This window comes from Hemicordylus capensis, chromosome 1 (genome assembly GCF_027244095.1).
Source record: "Hemicordylus capensis ecotype Gifberg chromosome 1, rHemCap1.1.pri, whole genome shotgun sequence".
Taxonomy (NCBI): Eukaryota; Metazoa; Chordata; class Lepidosauria; order Squamata; family Cordylidae; genus Hemicordylus; species Hemicordylus capensis.
This window is the reverse complement of record NC_069657.1, coordinates 17,546,616-17,567,229: the sequence shown is the minus strand read 5'-3', so window position 1 is coordinate 17,567,229 and position 20,614 is coordinate 17,546,616. Positions and strand designations below refer to the sequence as shown.

The 20,614-nt window shown below is 43.8% G+C and overlaps 1 protein-coding gene across 4 annotated transcripts in view; it reads left to right on the top strand.

The window, feature by feature from the left end:
• Positions 1-20,614, top strand: part of AKT1 (AKT serine/threonine kinase 1) — a 153,674-nt gene that overhangs the window by 19,841 nt on the left and 113,219 nt on the right. For all 4 annotated transcript variants that reach the window (XM_053282886.1, XM_053282885.1, XM_053282888.1 and 1 more), the window contains exon 2: positions 10,131-10,284. In XM_053282886.1, the coding sequence (XP_053138861.1) occupies positions 10,239-10,284 (46 nt within the window). In that variant the 5' untranslated portion in view covers positions 10,131-10,238. The remainder of the gene's footprint in view (positions 1-10,130; positions 10,285-20,614) is intronic.

Below are 20,614 nucleotides of genomic sequence, written 5' to 3'. Positions count from 1 at the left end.
GAATCCCCGCTGGTATGTTTCCCAGACTATGGGAAACTCCGACGTATATTGGGCAGCAGCAATATAGGAAGATGCTGAAAGGCATCGTCTCATACTCCGTGGGAGGAGGCAATGGTAACCCCCCCTCCCGTATTCTACCAAAGACAAGCACAGGGCTCTGTGGTTGCCAGGAGTCAACACCAACTTGACAGCACACTTTACCTTTACAGTGTGGTACAGTTCAAATCCCCATTCAGCCATGAAACTCACTGGGTGGCTCTGAGCCTTATCTCTCAGCCTAACCTACTTCACACCGGTCTTGTGAGGATATACATAACCAGGCTCACTGCTCTGGGTTCCTTAAAGGAAGAGCAGGATGTAAATGTAGAAAGACATCATCTTTTATCTCCCTTGTTAGCTTGAGCTAGGAAGATTTTGCTGTCCTGGAATGTCTCTTCAAAAAACACTCTGCAGTTTATTCACAGCTTGTATACCTTGGTCAGTGCATGAATAAATTAACACAATCTAAACGGCAGTGAGGCATAAGCACTGCTTAGTACCAACTGTGCTTTATTAAACTAAGCAACTAGAGAGCAGTGGCATTTTGGTACAGAGTAAACGATCGTCTGAGCAGTTTACATAAAATGTGTGCGCGTTTCCTCCCCCTCCCCAACAGTTGCACTGAAGTTCTTTGCACTTTGATTTACTTTTATATCTTTGGCACGGCTCTGTCCCATGGCCACCGGCTAGACAAACAGGCTACGGTCGCCTCGAGTGACCTCTATTCACTGTAACTCTAGGAACGGTTCCCGAATGAGGTCACACTCCATCCAATTCTATGTATTCATTTATTTTTGTAGCTTCCCCCATCGGTCGTTCACCAAGAGCATTCTCTTTCTTTTAGATAAAGGATACTGGGGATGAGAACTCTTTCTGGGGTGGGCTCCGCGTGGGAAACGGACTGCGATTTGCAAGGTTCGGTCTAGATTTTTGCATAGCTGCATGTTAACGAACATGCTCTCTTTCATGGGCTTTTCAAGACGAATGATTACTGTTGGCGGGCACGTTGCACTCATTCCCCAGCATTGTCTCCCTGCAACTGGTCTTTCTCAAAAGTGAACCATTTGACCCTCGTAAGCTGTTTAGCTTAATGCAGAAACTCCCAGTGTTGTGTTTTCCCTCGAGTGTGAAGCTAGATGTGAAGTGGAGCTCCCTGACTGAAACTCCAGATATCTTTTTTTGGGGGGGTAGAAAAGCAGTCACTAAGAGGCCTGATTTGGAGTGGGGCTGCAGGGGAGAGGATGTCTGGTGACACCCCCCCTCCAGTTCCACTACCCTGATGCAAATCCACAACACTATTATTAGCTGCAGAGGGGAAAACTTATAGATGCGGTCCTGTGCTAGAAGTTTCTCCCTCCATGGTTAATTGCAGCTTCGGGGGAGGCAGGTATTTATTTATTTACTTGATTGCTTGCTTGCTTACTTACTTGCTTTTTATATCCCGCTCTTCCTCCTAGGAGCCCAGAGTACTACATACTTAAGTTAAGTACTACATACTTAAGTTTCTCCTCACAACAACCCTGTGAAGTAGGTTAGGCTGAGAGAGAAGTGACTGGCCCAGAGTCACCCATCAAGTCTCATGGCTGAATGGGGATTTGAACTCACACTGGATCTCTTTTAAGTTGGGGTATTGGCCCAGGGTGAAGGCTTGGATCCCTTGTGCTGTGGACCTCATCCTGGCCCCTGCACCTGCTTTGGGGCAGGGGGACAATAAAAGACTTTTCCAAGCAGAGAATTCCACATCACGTCTAGAACAGGGGTTCTCAGCTTTGGGTCCCCAGATGTTGTTGGACTAGAACATGGGAGGAGAGATGGTCTTGTGGTAGCAAGCATGGCTTGTCCCCTTAGCTAAACAGGGTCCACCCTAGTTGCATATGAATGGGAGACTTGATGTGTGAGCACTGCAAGATATTCCCCTTAGGGAATGGAGAAGGGAAGAGCATCTAAGTTCCAAGTTCCCACCTTGGCAGCATCTCCAAGATAGGGCTGAGAGAGATTCCTGCCTGCAACCTTGGAAAAGCCACTGCCAATCTGTGTAGACAATACTGAGCTGGATGGACCAATGGTCTGACTCAGTATATGGCAGCTTCCTATGTTTCTAACTACAAGGCTAGGGATGAGAGGAGCTATAGCCCACCAACATCTGAGGACCTAAGCAGGCCTGTAGCCAGTCTTAAGAATTCAGGAGGGGAGCACAAAAAAGTGGGGAGGAGTGCAGAAAGCTTGTGGCCTGGAGCACTCGTGTGAAAAAATTAGGGTTTGGTGGGCTTGCCCTAACCTCCACCCCCAGCTATGGCCCTGGACCCAAGATTGGGGACACCTGGTCTAAATAATAATTATTTAGGGGGGGCGGGCAGAGATGGACTACTACTACTATGAATATTTATATACCGCTCTTCAAAGTTCTCAAAGCAGTTTACATAGAAAAATAAATAATGAATAAGGTGGTTCCCTTTCCCCAAAGGGCTCACAATCTAAAAGGTAATATAAGGTAGACACCAGCAAAAGCCACTGGAGGGATGCTGTGCTGGGGTTGGATAAGGCCAGTTTGTTTATTTGTTGTATTTTATTTAAAACATTTGTATACCACCGAAACGCAAGTCTCTGGGCAGTTTACAACAAAACAATAAAAAACAACAGATTAAAAAGATTAAAACATTACAACAATTAAATTTTAAAATGTTAAAACTATTTAAAACACAATTAAAACAATATCTAATAAAAGCCTGGGTGAACAAATGCATCTTGACTGCCTTTTAAAAAGTTTTAAGATGGGGAGGCTCTTGTTTCAGCAGGAAGTGTGTTCCAAAGCCTCGGGGCAGCAATGGAGAAGACCTGTCCCTGAGTAGCCACCAGACCAGCCGGTTGCTCTCCCCTTGCTAAATATAAGAGAGTCACCACTTTAAAAGGTCCCTCTTTGCTCAGTTAGCTGAGGGTTGGTGTTAGGATTAGCATCCCAGCCACAAATGTCCCTGGGATTCTGGGGTTGGGGGGCCCAGCACGGTGCCCCCTTAGCCCCTCCCCCAGGGCGCCCCTTTTATCCTCCTCCCACACTCAGCTGGCTGATGAAGTGTGCTTCCATTTGTGCATGAGAGGGGGGTGATTTTGCTAGTCTTCCTTCACTCCCCCCCCACATCTGCTCCAGAGGGTTGCAAGACCCTCTGGAACAGACTGGCAAGCAGAAGTGGTGGATTGTTGGAAAGCGCCCCTCTACTTCCTTTGAATGGAAAGAAATACTTCTGATCTAGCCCATTATCCACAGGCAGGGTTGTGTGTCTGTTCCATCCATAAATGAGAGAATCTGATCGTGTCTGCTTTGAAAACTGGCATTTTGGGAATCTCTGCTTTTATTAAAAAGGTTAAGCTTTTCTCTTTGTTCTTTCCATTTTAAAATTTGTAAGTCTTTAAAAAGTCTTTGTGGGCTATAATCATAAAAACAAACTCAATGTAAAACAATGTTAGTGCTCTGAACCTAATCAGCAATTCATAATAACCAGCTGACAAAATAAACCAGCCAGGACCGTACTGTCCAGTGCCTGACATCCTGTGCAGCGGAACAGCGGTGTTAGGGGCTCATCCAATGGAAAAAAGCGCTGCACAACTGTCTGTCTGGAAGTTACTGGTTGTACAACTGCCTTGTTGTGCGACACTATTGGGTCTGCCTTCCATGTTGAGCAGCATCTCCAACGGGTCCCGAACACTGGCATTCCATTGTGTGGATTGTTGGCCAATGTGTTTAAAGACTATGCCTGCCCCGCCCCCTGTAAAGAGACTTAATTGCATACTTACGTTGGCCTCGGATGAATGGGGAAGTCCCTGGGTTTGAAAATGGCCTCCGCTATGAACTCACCAGGCTCATAGCGGGCAAGCCACTCTCCTTTTACCCAAATTTTGTAACTGCTTGAAATGCATCTCTTTGGGTTACTTGGCATATAATTTGGGGGGTTGTCTTTCTGTATTGCACACTATCGCATAATCTGAGTATTTTCATAAAAACCAATCCGCATGCTTCATTTGCCTGTGGAGGCCCTCCTTTTGTCCCATAGAAACCAAAGTGTGGTTATTCTTGTCATACCTTGTACAGGTGGACCTCGCTATACGCGCTTCCGCTATTCACAGTTTCGTGTATCCGTGGTCCACAAATAGACACCTGATCTCGGTATACAAAAGGTTAATACTTGCATATCTGCAGTTGATAGGTGGCTTGAAAAGACCTCTTAGGTCCTTTCCGGCCGCCATTTTGTGTAACAGCCATTTTATGGCTTGTCTGTTGGGAGGGAAAGAGATTTTCCCCTGTAATTTTTGCTGGAAAATGGCCAAGCTGACTGCATTGGGGGGCAGTCGTGGACATATGGAGACCTGCGGAGTGTGGTACGGCACTCTTTTTCAAGTAATTTTGCCATTTTTCACTGTTTTCTGGACCCCCCCCTGTTTTGGGGGGGCAGGAACCTTACACCTCAATTCTTACAGGTGCAATGACTCAATATTCACAGTTTCTTTACTCATAGTTGTAGGCGAAGAACGGAACTCCTGCGAATAATGAGGTACGCCTATATCCTTGTCTGTTACTATAGGCGATTATTGGTGGTCAGTTGATAACTATGGACATTGACCTAATTATCCACAGATATTTTGTATATCTGTGGATAATTAATTTTTCAATCCTTTAAATAGAATAGATGTGTTACACATAGTGGTTTATATCCAGGGTTTTCTGGAAACATTTGGATTGGATTTTTACATTTAAAAAAAAAAAAAAAGGTTTTCTGGAACTAATTCCTATGCATTCTCTCTCTCAGATGCTTTTGAAATAGCCAAGTTGTTGAACTGAAATATTTGATGGGAGGGAATTAAAAAAGACTTAATGTGTGTTAAATGTTACGCTGAAAAAAATTCAAAGCTATGTAGAAAGAAATTGTTTATTGGAATACTCAAAAAATCTGTAAAGCATATATATACCTTCTCACACACTTCGTAGGGATAATCACTTGAAAATATCTTAATTACAACTTTGAAATTGCCAAGCTTCCTAATATTGAATTGGCATCCATTCATTGTTACTAGTGCATTTTATGAAACAATGCATTTATTTTTTTTAAATGGAACATTTTCCACAGAAAAATAAAACATGTGAAATACTTTCGTTTTGGAAAAGTTTCCTAGGAAAGCTTTCAACTCCACAGCTGTGATGGAGAATTGTTTTTTTTTTTTTTTTTTTAAATAGAGATGGAAAAGGATATAAACGATTTTAATAAATACTAGCTGGGCCGGGTGCAGAGCATCTGCGCCTCTAGTTCCCCCTCTTGCCCACTGCTGCCGTTTTCTCCCCCTGCCGCCGTTTTGTTTCCTGCCTCACCAGCAAGCCTGTCAGCCGGCGTCGCTGCTTTCCTCTCCCCCTTCCGGCAGCTTGCTTGAGAATTCTCGTGAGAGCTGCCATGCATGGGATTAGTGATGAGTACACCTTAGAGAAATATATATGACGCAGCGGGGATATGACTTGAATAGCAAATGACTTGAATAGAGGTTGCTGGTTTGAATCCTCACTGGTATGTTTCCCAGACTATGGGAAACACCTATATTGGGCTGCAGCGATACAGGAAGATGCTGAAAAGCATAATCTCATACTGCGCGGGGGATGGCAACAATAAACCTCTCCTGTATTCTACTAAAGGCAACCACAGGGCTCTGTGGTCACCAGGAGTCGATGGCACATTTTACCTTTACGCCTTAGAGAAATAGATATTCTCCATAGCCTCTGCTATTAATCTTTCCCCCCATGCCCTCAATCTCTTAAGTTCTGCTCCTCAGATCTGCATTAGCAAAAACAACCAATTACTTAAATATGTGAGTCTTGCAAGCTGGAAAAAAATGTACTGAATGCACCCATATGCTATTTTAATCTCCATAAGATTGGGCTCCACATTGGTGCAGACAGAGTTCAGACAGCCTTGTGCTTCAGCATAGATCTTCTTATTTACTTATGAGCTCGTCATTTTAGGGTATTTGCCTACCGTCACATGGCAGGTCAGGTTAGAGTTAAGTTCTAAAAATTCATTTTTCATAAGAATCCTGCCAATCGTGACAGCTTTGCAACACCCAAGTTCTTAAATGTAAATAATGGAAAAAAATTAAATTGTACACAGTACTACCCCAAATCTAAGTCTAGCGATTTGGAAGTAAGAACAGGCCCACATGTACAAATAAAGGATGTGTCATAGCCCTCCTGGGTTTATGCCTTATCTGAATGCAGGGGGGCGGGGGCAGACTGCATATCAGAATGCTGCTTCCCAACCCTCTCCTGTAAAATAGAGTCCTTGCTTGGTAGAAAACTGACATGATGGGTTCCAGCCTAGCCTCCCCGCTCTGCCCTCAATATTCTATTTTTCTGTGGGCAAGGAGCATTTGCATTGCAGGTTCTTCCTTGGTTTGTGTTTGGATGGGTGACAACATGTGAGTGCTGTCTGCTGTAAGGTATTCCCCTTAGGGGATGGGGCTGTCGCTCAGTGGAAGAGCATCTGCTTGCATGCAGAAGGTCCCAGTTTGAGTCTGTGACATCTCCAGGTAGGGCTGGGAAAGACTCCTGCCTGAAACCCTGAGGAACTGCTGCCTGTCAGTGTAAGCCAGGGGTTGCTGAACTAAAACTCCCATCATCCCCAGCCACAATAAATTGTGGGAACCACCAGGTTGGGAACCTCTGGGGTAAACATGAATGAGCTAGATGGACGATTCTGCTGACCCGGAGCTTCCTATGTTCCAACGTGTCCTTACCTCACTTGTCTTCCTACGTTGTATAGTCCTAGGAGGTCTGGACTGTACAGATATTGCTTTAAATGTGTAGATTAATTGATTCTGCTGAAATAGATGAAAATTGTTTCCAAATAGGCATTTTAAAGACAGGATTCCAAATGTGGGAACTTGAAAGGGTCTAACGTTTAGCAGTTTCCTTTTTTAGAGACTTATTATGAGTTATTCTTGGATATCAATGATCTTTCTAAAAGGGTAGATTGTTCTTTATATGGACAACCCTTTAAATCAGAAAACTGGATTTAATGAGAATTCCCAAAAGGAATTCCAGCTGTTATCTCCCTATCTGTATTTTGATGTCTGATTTCCTTTTTCTTCTCACTTTTGTTTATGCAGCAAACAATCTCTTGGTGCTCTTCTGTTGCTGTTAATTACATGGACAGTGAGAATCGGGTTTGAATCTCGCAAAAAGTGGTTCTATTCCCCTTAGTTACAAAGATAACATCGCCTCCTCTAAAGTGTAAACAGTAGAGACAATAAGGTGCTTACTGTTCAGCAACTCCAAAGAGAGGCTTATGTTTTCCTTCCAAGCAGAACTTTTAGTTGAAAATTTTGCTTTTAATTATATTCCCTGTAAACCAGTGTGAATAAGTTTGGAAAAGTGATCTATAAATGTCTTTAAATAAAATTTAACTAATCCCTAATAAATCCATTTCCAGAATTTCTAGTGATTTTCACTATGTTTCAGGCAGCAAAACCTTCAAATTGAAGGGTTGGTGGGTTTTTTGGCAAAATACCTTCCATGTGAGAGCTATTTCCCACTGTGCTGACCTCTGCACAGTACTGTGCTTTGCTCAGTGCTGGGAGGGCCCTTTAAGAGAAACCAGGTGGGCTGGGCATGGAGCATCTACCCCTCCACCGGAGCATCTACCCCTCCACCGGTGTGTTTATTCCCCCGCCGCCCTCGCCCATGTGGTTTCTGGCTGGCGGGCTGGCCGGAAAGCCGCCCTGCCCCCTCCTCCTGCCTGCTGCTCCCGGCGGCCGCCCCGGCCCACCGCAGCATCCCTATTTTCTTCCCCGTCCCGTCGCTAATCGGCAGCTGCTTGCAAACTCTCACGAGAGCTACCACGCATGGGATTACTGACAGGTACGCCTAGGAGAAATAAATATATACCCTGTTTCCCCGAAAGCAAGACCTACCCCGAAAGTAAGACCTAGCAGTAATTTCTGATGTACCGCTAATTGCCCTAGTGCATTTTTTGGGGCTAAAATTAATATAAGACACTGTCTTATTTTCAGGGAAACACGGTAGAAGATGGAACCCTCTCTTAAAAGCTCTATTGGGAAAGTGCTGGGAAGGGCTACATTTCCCAGCACCCTGTGCACACCTTCCAGGATGGTGTCGGGGCTCCAGAGGTTTCTCTTAAAGGACCCCTCCCCGCATCCCCGGAGCTAGGCAAAGCGTAGCACTGCACGGTGAGAATGGTCGCTTGCACATGGTGCCAGGGCAACTGTACAGAGTGTTCAGCTTTGGCCGAAGCGCCTCACAGGTCCAATAAACAATTAGTCAGGGGGCCACACTTAGGGTTGAAGGAGCCGACGCTGGCATCTGGACTTTACAATGCGGAACACAGAGTTAGGAAGTAAAAGTGAGAAAGGAATAGGACACAGGTTCATAATACTTAGTGTTTATTTCAATACTTACTTTCATCCTTCTGTTCTCCCATGGCAGAGCTCAAGACAGTGTTCAGAGTTTCCAGTTGGTCTCCCATCCAGGCGCCAAGCTTGCTTAGCTTCAGGAAGGTTCACTTCCTCGTGCACCCTCAGTCTGTGCCCCAACTAGAACAAAAAATTACTGGTCAGATTAGTGTGAGACACACCCCCCCCGACCTGAATATCACTTGTACAAGTCTCTAGCACACATGCATTCATAAGGATGCAACCAAATGAAAGATCTGAGGTATGAGATGGCAATTTTAGTAGTGTGGCAAAGTTTTAACTAGACTTCTTGCTGGGGCAGTCTATTGTGATGATATTTTGTCTACTGCAAGATCTAATCTAATGTTTGTTTGTTTGTTTGTTTGCATGCTCTGGCTGATTTGATTTGTAATGGCTCCGATTTATTTATTTATTTTATGATTGCAGCTGCTTCTATAATTTACCTGACTATTTAAGCCTGATTCACATGTTATGTTCTCAGCACAGTTACCATGTGTATATAGGTGGCCCTGGTTATTTGCGGGCATTCTGTTCCTGCCTATTTCCGCAGATAACAAAATCGCAAATAAAGAGACCTTAAGCCTATGGGAATTGCGGGTTAGTTTCCTAAGTACATTGGAGTGTGCTGAAAATCACAAGAAAAGGCAGGGGGGAGCAGAAAAATAAGCCATCTTGCTCTCCAGCAGTGCCCCCCAAACTCCGAAATATTATTGTTGTTTTTTTTTAGGGTTATTTCCCCCTCCCCCCAGAAAAGGGCTACAAAATGGCTCCACACTACAAGATGCTGGTAGTAAATGACGTTAGAAGTTGTTTCTGGCCACTCAAGGACCACGGATAGGTGATAATAACCCTGTTTTTACCCCGCGAATAAAGAAAGTGGGGTCCCATAACTGGGTCCCTATGACCCAGCCCATCTCACGAACACTCGCAAGAGCTGCCATCCATGGGATTAGCGACGGGTACGTCTAAGAGAATTATAGATATAGATAAGATGGATTCCTGTCCCCAAAGGGCTCACAATCTAACATAAGATAGACACCAGCAACAGTCACTGGTGGTTCTGTGCTGGGGGTGGATAGGGCCAGTTGCTCTCCCCCTGCTAAATAAAGAGAATCGCCATGTTAAAAAGGTGCCTCTCTGCCCAGTTAGCAGAGCACCACTGCTCAGGCAGCTTGCAAAATTGATCAGATGGGTACAATATAAAACAATTTTAGACATAATAAGATTTATAAAAATTAAAAGACCAGGCTAAAACAACATTTAAAAGTTACAAATTAAAAGTTACGAGTAAAAAGCGAAAAGCAAAAATAAAAAAATAAAAAATTCTACCTAATAAACAGTGGATAAAACATTAAAAACTTTATAAGTGGGCATAGGAATGCAGCTCCCCCCCCCCCGCAAAAAAGTAAACCTCTGTGGGATGCCCATGTTCACATGTGCTGAGTCCAGTATCATTTGAACCAACCTGATGATTGAATAGAGCTTTAGGCAATTACTTCCGCTTCCCTGGATTGTTTTTTGCTTTTCAAACAAAAATAATTATCGTGTATTCCTGACTAGATATTTATAACTGCCTTTTATATCTTTGCCTGCCTGTTGTTTTAATTAATATGTTTGTTAACTTTCAGGAATAGCTGAGAAAGGAAGGGAGGAAGAAGGGGAGAAAGTCGACTTTCCGTGCAGTGGGGGGTGAACGTTTGGCATCGGTCAGCTGGCTCAAGGGACGCCCTGCCATCATGAACGAAGTAGCCATTGTGAAGGAAGGTTGGCTGCACAAACGAGGTAAACACCATCCTCCCCCCCCCCCCTTATTAATTGAAGATTGTGGTCCATTTTTATCACCTAACTCAGTGGTTTCTAAAGAGCTGTATGAAAGACACTTGCTAACATAACTCCGTGTTGACTTTATTACTGATCTATAAATCTCTTGTCCATTAGTCCAGGGGTTCTCAGACTTGGTTCCCCTGATGTTGTTGGACTACAACTCCCATCATCCCCAGAGAGGGAGTTGTAGTCCACTAACATCAGGTTTGCGAACCCCTGCATTAGCCCATTATTTGGTAATCAGTTGATTCCTTTTATTGATTTTGTTTTAATTCCTAATGAGTCTCTCAACACCCAATATGTTTTATAAAATGCATAATGTTGGAGGGGGCTGTAGCTCAGTGGTAGAGTACATGCAATCTTAGGTGTCTCCAGGTGGAATAGGGAAAGACCTAAAACTCTGGGGAGCTGTTGCTAGTTGGTGTAGTCTTTGTTGATCTAGATGGACCCATGGTCCGATTTAATATAAAAGAGCTTCATGTGCTCCTAAAATGTCCTGTCAAAAGTGCATAATGTAAAACCAGCTATAAATCACCATAAACAGCACTCTTCTATTCCAATAGAACAGTAGATTATCAGCATTTAACATATAGGAACAGAAGAACAGCTTTGCTGGATCAGGCCCAAGGCCTAGCTAGTCCAGCATCCTGTTTCACAGTGGCTCACCAGATGCCTTTTGAAAGCCCACAGGCAAGAGCTGAGGGCATGCCCTACCTCTATGCCCCTGCAGCCAGTATTTAGAGGCGTCTTGCCTCTGAGGCTGGAGGTAGCCTATAGCCCTCAGACGAGTAGCCATTGATAGAACTCCATGAATTTATCTAAATCCCTCTTAAAGCCATCCAGGCTGTTGGCTGTCTTCAGGTGTTTTTTATTTTTTTTAATTGTTCTTATAAATGCATTCTCATGTGGTGAAAGGCAGATGGAACCCAGAGTGACGGAGTGCTGACTTTTAAAATGAAGATGCTCTATGGTTAACTGCTACTCCGGTAAACAGATCACATTCTAAGAAACGGCAACCACAGAGGAATTACAGGGGTTTCTCACCACATGGTGAGATTTTTCTGTTTTGTTTTGTTTTTTAAAGAAAACCATAGCTTGATTGATTTACGAGAACAAGTTCTGGGAGTAGGATTGGTGGTATTTCATGTTAGTTAACCTAGAATGATGCGGTTTATGAGCAAGGCGGCTCAGAAGGGAGTGGTTTAGTCGGTAGTAGAGCACGGTACAGACTACGGCCTGCATGGCCCTCTTGTAACGCTAGGGTTAAAGGGTTGGTAGCCAAAAAGGAATGAATGAAAAGGAGTATTGGGACACACAATAGAGGAAATGCAAGCCTGGGAGAGGTCAAAAAGTGGAAAATGTTAACTGACTAGAAGTTTTGAAGCTGTTAGAGCAGTGTTCTTTATTGCAAGACCCACGAACCAGTGGTGGCTCCCATTTACCCTAAATATAGCCCCCCCCAAGCCAGATACTGCCCGAGCCCCCTTGATATCCCACAGAGATAACCGTTTCCGCCATTTAGTGCTGTGCTTTTCCTAGCACCACTGAGGCCCCTTTAAGAAAAATGAAGCACTCTTGAGCCCTAGCACCATCTTAGGAGGTGTGTATGGAGCGCTGGGAAATGTAGTCCTTCCCAGCATTTTCTCACTATAGGGAAAGTGCTGGGAAGGACTACACTTCCCAGTGCTTAATGTTTGTTTAGTGTCTGTGTGCACATGTGTGTGTGTACAATGTGAAAGTGTGGCTTTCACATTGAAAGGGGTGTGTGTGTGTGTGTGTGTGTGTGTGTGTACATGCTTAAAAGTGGCCCCCACTTGAAAAAGAGTGACTATCACTGTGTTGCAGTATGTGACAAGGAGCCAGTGTTTTAGGATTTAAATAGGAACCTTGGAAGCTGCCTTCTGCCGAGTCAGACCATTGGTCCATCTAACTCAGTATTGCCTACATAGACTGCCAGCAGCTCCTCCAAGACTGCAGGCAGGAGTCTCTCTCAGTCCTATCTGGAGGTGCCAGTGGGAGGAACTCTGAATCTTCTGCATGTAAGCAGAGTGGTCCCATCCCTTAAGGGGAATAACTTACACTGCTCACACAGGTAGTCTTCCATTCAAATGTGAACCAGGGTGGACCCTGCTTAGCAAAGATGACAAGTCATGCTCACTACAACAGCTCTCCTCCCAGGAGAGATGTGGTGTTAATGATGGGATAAGTGGCTCTTAGTGCCTCTCTAACATGAAGCATGAAAAAACTACTTGTGTCAAAAATGTTAACTTTTTAATATCTGAACCTGCTTATCAGGAGATTTTGTTGCAGAGATGAAGCAGGAGATTGAATGACTTTGTGGAGCAGCTGACTTAATATGCTCAAAGGGCTCCAGCCCTTAATATGCTCAAAGGGAGGCTGTTTCATTAAAGTCCTTGGGCACACAAGATTTGTGGGTGGGGGGTCCTTTTAACATGGCCCAGGGACATTGTTTCCAGAACAAGATGCACTGCACAGAAATGTTTCCATCCCAACTGACGCCTGAAGTTCCTGCTTGGATGTTAACTAATGCGATGTTTGACAGTGTCTCTGGTTTCTCGACACCAGTTTGGTTATCTCGTCCACCCCGAAGGAGTTCAGGCTGATGCACATGGGAACTGTCCCATTTTTTTAATGTTCTAACCACCTTGCAGGGTAGTCCCTGATGTGATAGATTGGATGTCCAATATATGGTTGCTAGCAGCTAGGGAGCGAACAGAATTTCTAAAACTATGAGTGAGTCTGTTTGTTTGTTTGTTTGTTGTTACATTTATATACCACTTTTCATTAAAAACAATCCCAAGGCAGTTTACAAAAGTTAAAAAAACATACAATAAAAATGACAATAAGAATATTAAGCTAAAAATACAAAACCCATCTAATTTAAAATCTGTAAAATACAAACATAAAAACTATACGTGAGTAAAACACATAGAAGCAGCAATAAAACAATCGTGTAAAGGCCTGGATAAAAAGCCAAGATTTAACAAGCTTTCTAAAAACTGTGATGGAGCGAATGGCCACTGGGAGAGCATTCCAAAGTCTGGGGGCAGCAACAGAGAAGGCCCTGTCCCGAGAGCACGACAGCTGAGCCTCCCTCATTGTCGGCACCCGGAGCAGAGCCCCTTCAGATGATTTTTTGAAGCGGGCAGCAATCCTTGGGAGCAGGCGGTTTCTCAAGTACCCCAGGCCCAAACCGGGGGGTACTTAATAAGACACTCTCAAATATTCAAGAACAGTACTGAGACCTTTTCACTAAGTAAAGTTCCTACCTTAAAATCTCACCTCTTATAAGGTGCAGTGGCTGCTACACAATGCAGAAGAAGGTAGAGGGGGGTGTCTGTGTCTGTGTTCTCATTTGTCGTCTATTTGTCTATTTTTTGTCTTGGGGTAAGGAGTGGGAGAGGGTGTGGGAAATGATTGTTAGTAAAAACTGTCTGAAGGTGCTTTTCTTTTTGTACATCATTACTTGTTATAGGAAAAGCATTCAATAAAGTATTATTAATAATAAATAAAAAACCTTGTAGCCATCTAATGGTGCAGCAGGGAAGTAACTTGCCTGGGGAGCAAGGGGTTGCTGGTTCGAATCCCCGCTGGTATGTCTCCCAGACTATGGGAAACACCTATATCAGGCAGCAGCGATAAAGGAAGATGCTGAAAGGCATCATCTCACATTGCGCAGGAGATAGCAATGGTAAACTCCTGTATTCTACCAAAGACAACCACAGGGCTTGGTGGTCACCAGGAGTCGACACCGACTCGAAGGCAAAACTTCACCTTTATTGTAGGGGTCGGTTAGTCTGAAAGATACTGGCTGGTCTAAAGTGAGCTTCATGGCTGAGCTAGGATTTGAACGTACATGTCTTCAGTCCAGTACCCCACACTGGCTTGCTAACTGAGCAGAGAGTGACCTTTTTAAAAGTGGCGATACTCTTATATTTAGCAGGGAGAGAGAAACAGCACAGCATCCCTGGTGTTTCATTTGTGGGCTTTTGTGTGTGGTTTTTATATTGCAGAGCCCTGTAGGACAGGGGGCCATCTTTTGTATTTACCATTTATTGTTCTTTGTAAACCACTTTGAATTTATTTTTATTTTTTTAGAAGTGGTATATAAACGTTCATAGTAGAAGTAGCAGCTGGCCTTGAGGATGACTATACATGCTTGCTTTGATGTGTTCTGGGCATCAGCGGCGACAGTCTTATAACATGATTCTAATCTTGTGCTAACAATGTCCAGGACTGAGACTTGGGTCTGCCTTTTGTGGTTGGGGTGTGTGTGTGTGTGTGTGTGTGAGAGAGAGAGAGAGAGAGAGAGAGAGAGAGAGAATGAATAGTGGCTTTCCGTTCACAAAAAGGGGTGTGTAAAAATATACTCAAAATGAAAAGAGACTGGCTTTTATAGAGCAGCAAGGTTTTAAGTTCACCAACCACAGGGTGTTTCCAAAACCAATATCTGATATTCTGAGCTTGTGAAACATGTTAAGGCTATAATTACAACGAGAGGCTGACAAAAAGGAGGATTACAGAATAAGAACTGTATTTTAGTTAACATTTCCCTCTCTCTCTTCCTTGAAAGAACCATGGGCCTAGCCAGTAATGTTTTGGGTTTTTAAAAAAATAATGATTCCACCATACCTCCTTTTGAATTTCATGTGTAATTACAGGTGCATAAAGGGAAACATGTTGGGTTTTAGGGTGAATAAATGCTCCACCTGTATTTTTAAAAAGCCTGCTTCATTGAACTGTAAACAACCTGCAAATTTTGGCTGGATAAGGGATCCTTCAGTTCCTTTTCTGAACACTGTGGCACAGTTACTGTTTTAACTCAGTTCCTCACCCAGTTATAGTTGTATCAGGATAACTGAATTGCGCACATAAGCTTAAATGTTTTTTTATAGCTATATATGAGTTGTGAATGAACAGTTTGTTATGGGGTGGCTAGCAAAGGTGGTGGTGGTTGTTATTAAAATTTCTCTATGAAGAGCATGTGCATTGGTACTAATAGAAAAAGATTTTGAGGAGTAACTCTTTGGATTCCCCCCTCACATTTATTTAGTACTTTACTAAATCAGCATCGTGTGTTAATTGCATCCCCGAAGCCCCTTCAGATTTTTGGGAACTCACCTTTTTCCTTTTTTTTTTAAAAAAGCTAAATCTAGTCCTCACTGCAGTTAAATTTTATGACAACTATCGGTTTTAAACGACTTGAACTGAACTGAAATTGTATTTCTCTATATAAGAGTTGGGTGCATCTGTTTCCAAATCACGTGACTTCCACCGCTTAATGGAGAGTAACTGGCCCTATCCACCCCCAGCATAGTACCTCCAGTGACTGTTGCTGGTGTCTATCCTTATGTTTCTTTTTAGATTGTGAGCCCTTCGGGGATAAGGATCCATCTTATTTGTTTATTATTTCTCTGTGTAAACTGCCCTGAGCCATTTTTTGGAAGGGCAGTATAAAAATCAATCAAACAAACAAATATTGTTTTAATTAAGGGACTAAATCCAGGTTGTGTGGGGCCTCTAATAATACCCGGGTGTTGAATCATTAAAATTATTTAATTGAGGACTCGGCTGATGACTGGGCCTGTTCATAGCCAGTAGCCGCTGCATTCCTGCAAATAGGAGGTGGGTTGTGTATCTCAGTGTAATGCATCATTTTCTTCCCAAGTGTGGCAGTAGAAGCAGCGTCCACTGCGGTTCTCTGTACCTTTTCCCTGGGACTAAATGCAGAAATGAAATGAGACTCCTTCCTCTGTATCTGTCTTGGTAGTTCCTGGCAAACCCATGAGTCAGTTGCTTAAAGGAAGTGCAGCTTCCAGTACAGCAGATGTTTTGTTTGTGGAAAGAGCAGTCATCTCTCCGACCTCAAACCAGCCGCTTGCCAGTCTCATGAATGAACTCTTCAGCTTTCAATGGACATGGAGTAGCCCTGTGACCCTAATTGCAACGGTCCAGGGTTTAGTCATCCTGAAGATACAGAAGCAGCATTACCAAATAGCTTCCTCTGTTTTCTTTTGCTGAGCTCATAGTGGATGAACGCACATAGCCGAGCCTGTAGCATGCGGAAGAGAATTTGGCTTGGAGGGGCAGGCTTCCCATAACTGCAAAGCGTGTAGAACAAGGGTTAGGAACATAGGAAGCTGCCATATACTGAGTCAGACCAGAGGTCCATCTAGCTCAGTATTGTCTACCCAGACTGGCAGCGGCGTCTCCAAGGTTGCAGGCAGGAGTCTCTCTCAGCCCTGTCTTGGAGATGCTGCCAGGGAGGTAACTTGGAACCTTCTGCTCTTTCCAGAGCAGCTCCATCCCCTATGGGGAATATCTCACAGTGCTTATACATCAAGTCTCCCATTCATATGCAACCACGGCAGACCCTGCTTAGCTAAGGGGACAAGTCATGCTTGCTACCACAAGACCAGATCTCCTCTCTTGGAGGAGGTTCTCAAATGTGGGCCCCTAGATATTGCTGGACTACAACACCCAGCATTCTCAGCCCCCATCGAAAGAGGATGATGGGAGTTGAAGTTGAGCAACATCTGGGGGCCCACATTTGAGAACCCTTGGTGCAGAAGGTTGGCATGCATTTTAAATAAATTTGTATCCTGCTTTATCTTTATGTATTTTTTTAAAAAACCAAAATGGAAAACAGCAATAATGCCTAAAGCAATGAAAATATAAACAGTACAGTAAAACATAACAAATAATGAAGCAACATCTAAAGTGCATAAGTCCAGAAACAATATGTTAAATGCAACATAGGAGTCTATAGGGCATAACCCCATGATAGTGACAAAAGAAAACAGAAAAACCCCAATTTTTGGTTGACCCCAAAGCTGAAACATAATTCTTTGCCAGACATTGTAATGGTCCTCCTGATAGAGGCAGAATAGCTAACCCCAGAACTTCCCTCTGTTTACAACAGCAAGCCCCAAACAGCTAGGCTGTGGGGAGTTTTGAGAGGAGACACATCAAATGCAGACTGGCAGTTACAAATTAAAAAGTGGTTTATTTTACCAAAGGGATAAGGGCCTTTTTTTTTGGAAAAGGAGTAGGAGGGAGAAAAGTTATAACACCATGCATTAAACCAATTATAATAAAGAAGCTAAGTAGCCTGAACTATCAGATCCCTGTGGCCTATCCAAGGAGCAAAGCATTGTAACATGTTGAGTCTCCCAAGTTCTACCAGGCAAACTAGCCCAATTCAGACATTATGCTGTACGAGTGTACAGATGACTGTACACTCGTACATTTGTTTGTGTGAATGACTGTACCTATGTTCATTTTTAAAATGAACCTGGATACAGGCCCTTCAAATGCATGGTACAGACAGGAAATGTACTTCTGTACCTGCATTCAGCATAACATGTGAATGACTGTACCTGTGTACATTTGTTGTACCAGTGTTGAATATAACATGGGAATGGGCCTACTGACCTCCTCCTCCTCTTCAGTTAGATTTCCCTGGGACACAGGCACTCCTGGGGATGGGGCTCAGCCAATCACTGCAAAGCTGTTTCTGCTCTGCAGAGCATCCAAAGTTTCGGTTGCAACCTTTTGCTAAACACAAACTGAGGGGAGTTGCAAACCAAAGGAGCTTGAACGTTGCACTCAGTGAGTGTGAGGACTTAGTTACAGGCATCTGAAAATATATATTGATGGGACTGGGTGGGCCTTCCTGAAGAGGCCATTTCACAGGGTGGGTGTCACAACCGAGAAGGCCCTGCTCTTCAGTTGGCAGGGATATGCAGAGCAGAACCTGATCAGAGTGAGTGAGGAGATATATACAAGTCCAATACATAGGAATCCCCAGGTTGCTTACTGGTAGAGAACCTACTTCATCTGCAGAAGGTTGCGGTTTCAGTCCCCAGCAACTTTACCTAGGGCAGGGAAAGACTTCTGTCTGGAGTGGCTGCCAGGCAGTGTTGATACTTCTGAGCTCGATGGACTAAGGGCTTGACTCAGTAAAAGGCAGCTTCATAATATGTAAGGAAGTCTAACGGTTGTTAAGGTTGTGGCAAATGAAATGGAACCTCAGATAAACGGACTAACCACCCAGAGATCTCCTTGTAGCCTCTGTGACTCATGCAGTGAGTGACAGAATGGGATATGGATGTTTGTGGTGGTGAAGGGTCATTTTTCCCGTGTCTCTGTGTGTGTAAATTTGAGACAGAGAGAGTGCGCGTGCTGGTGTATGCGTGTATGGGCTTAACTGGAAGAATGCCAGCTTGTATTTGCGGTTTTTGTTTTTTCTTGTTCTTTTGTATGAGCAATAAAACCCTTTAGGGGTAGATGAGTTGCTGGATATATTAAGTGAGGATGAGATCACAAAACCTCTGAGAAACATGAGCTGATAATGGCTAGCCCGAGGGTTTGCGACTTTTCAAAGAGCCATGTTTTTTTGTCCTTTACCAAAATCTAAGAAGAGCTATGTAACATGTGGATAATGTGCACACACACAAATAATCAATATTAATTTAGGCTTGATTTTATAGCAAATGAGGCACAGTAGGAGTCCGGCTGAACTTAAAAGCTTAAGACTTGGCCCACACATAAGAACATAAGAACAGCCCTGCTGGATCAGGCCCAAGGCCCATCTAGTCCAGCATCCTGTTTCTCACAGTGGCCCACCAGATGCTGCTGGAAGCCACAGGCAGGAGTTGAGGGTGTGCCTTCTCTCCTGCCATTACTCCCCTACACCCATTTTGAAATTTTCCGTGTCCATCTTCTGTCTTTCTATTTTTAGTTGTGCTATCTATGTTTGAATTATTGTCTCTACTTCTCCATTTACTAGAAATAAACTTCTGATTTTGTAGAACCAGGCTCAGAGCTTCCCTGCCAGGTAGGGTTGCCACATTCGTTGGAAAGAATACCTGGGCACAGCTGTCAAAAGTGGGGCAGATGCAAATTTTAAAAACCTACTTTTTGAACACGATTGAAACAAACGTTTGACAGTGGAGCTTGTTGGCTGCTTCCCACATTTTTCCCTATGGCGTTCTTTGCACAGGAGTGGGTTAGGAGTGTTTCACTTCTATAAAGACAATCAAATGTTCATAATAAATATGAAAGTAACACAGGTGCAAGTGAGAAATGGTAGAAACCTGTATTAAGTATTTGTTTAATAACCATTTATAAAATGACCCTCTTTTAAATACAGTTGGACTTGGAACATTTTTATTTTCTTCTTCTCTTATGCTTGGTGTCCCCTATTGCTGCTGTCAGAAAACCTTCGCTCGTTGCAGAGATGCTCTAAAAATGAGGGGAAGGGGTTTAAGGAGCCATATAGTGAGAGCCAAGCTAACCAGTTGGTAGCACTAGTGTTGGAGAATGGGTAAGAATAGTGGACTTACAAACATTGACACCTACAGTGTCTGGAGAGAAGCACCAGAAACATGGGTAAAATTTGTTAAAGTAAACTTCCTGCTCAAATACTTGGATATTTCACATCCAGGGTGCCACTTTTCCTACATCCTGGATAGTTTCATGGGATGGCCCCTGGTTCCCTCTCTCACAACACTAGAACCAGGGACCATCCCATGAAACTGAAAGTTGGGAAATGTAGGACTGACAAAAGGAAGTACTTTTTCACATAGCGCATAATTAACCTATGGAATTCTCTGCCATGGGATGTGGTGATGGCCGCTAGCTTGGATGGCATTAAAAGCAGCTTAGACAAATTCATGGAGGACAAGTCTATCAGTGGCTACTAATCTTGGTAGCTATTGGCCACCTCCAGCCTAAGAGGCAAGATGCCTCTAAATGCCAGTGGCCGGGGAGCAACAGCAAGGTCATTACCTATAAAGTCCTAAATAGATGAAAGGTAAAGTGTGTTGTCAAGATGATTTCGACTCCTGGTGCCCACAGAGCCCTGTGGATTTCTTTGGTAGAATACAGGAGGGGTTTACCATTGCCTCCTCCCGTGCAGTATGAGCTGTTGCCTTTCAGCATCTTCCTATATCGCTGCTGCCCGATGTAGTAGCAGTGGGGAATCGAACAGGCAACCTTCTGCTTGTTATTCAAGCATTTCTCCACTGCACCACTTAAGGTGACCATCCTAAATAGCTTAGGCCCTGGGTATTTAAGAGAACATCTTCTTTGCCATGAGCCCCACTGCTTGATAACATCATCCAGAGAGGTTTGCTTGCGGCTGCTGCTAACTCATTTGGCAGCTAACCAGGAACGGGCCTTCTCCATTGCTGCCCCTGGACTTTGGAATGCACTCCCCGTTGAAAAAGGAGCCTCCCCATCTCTGGCAACTTTTTAAAAGGCA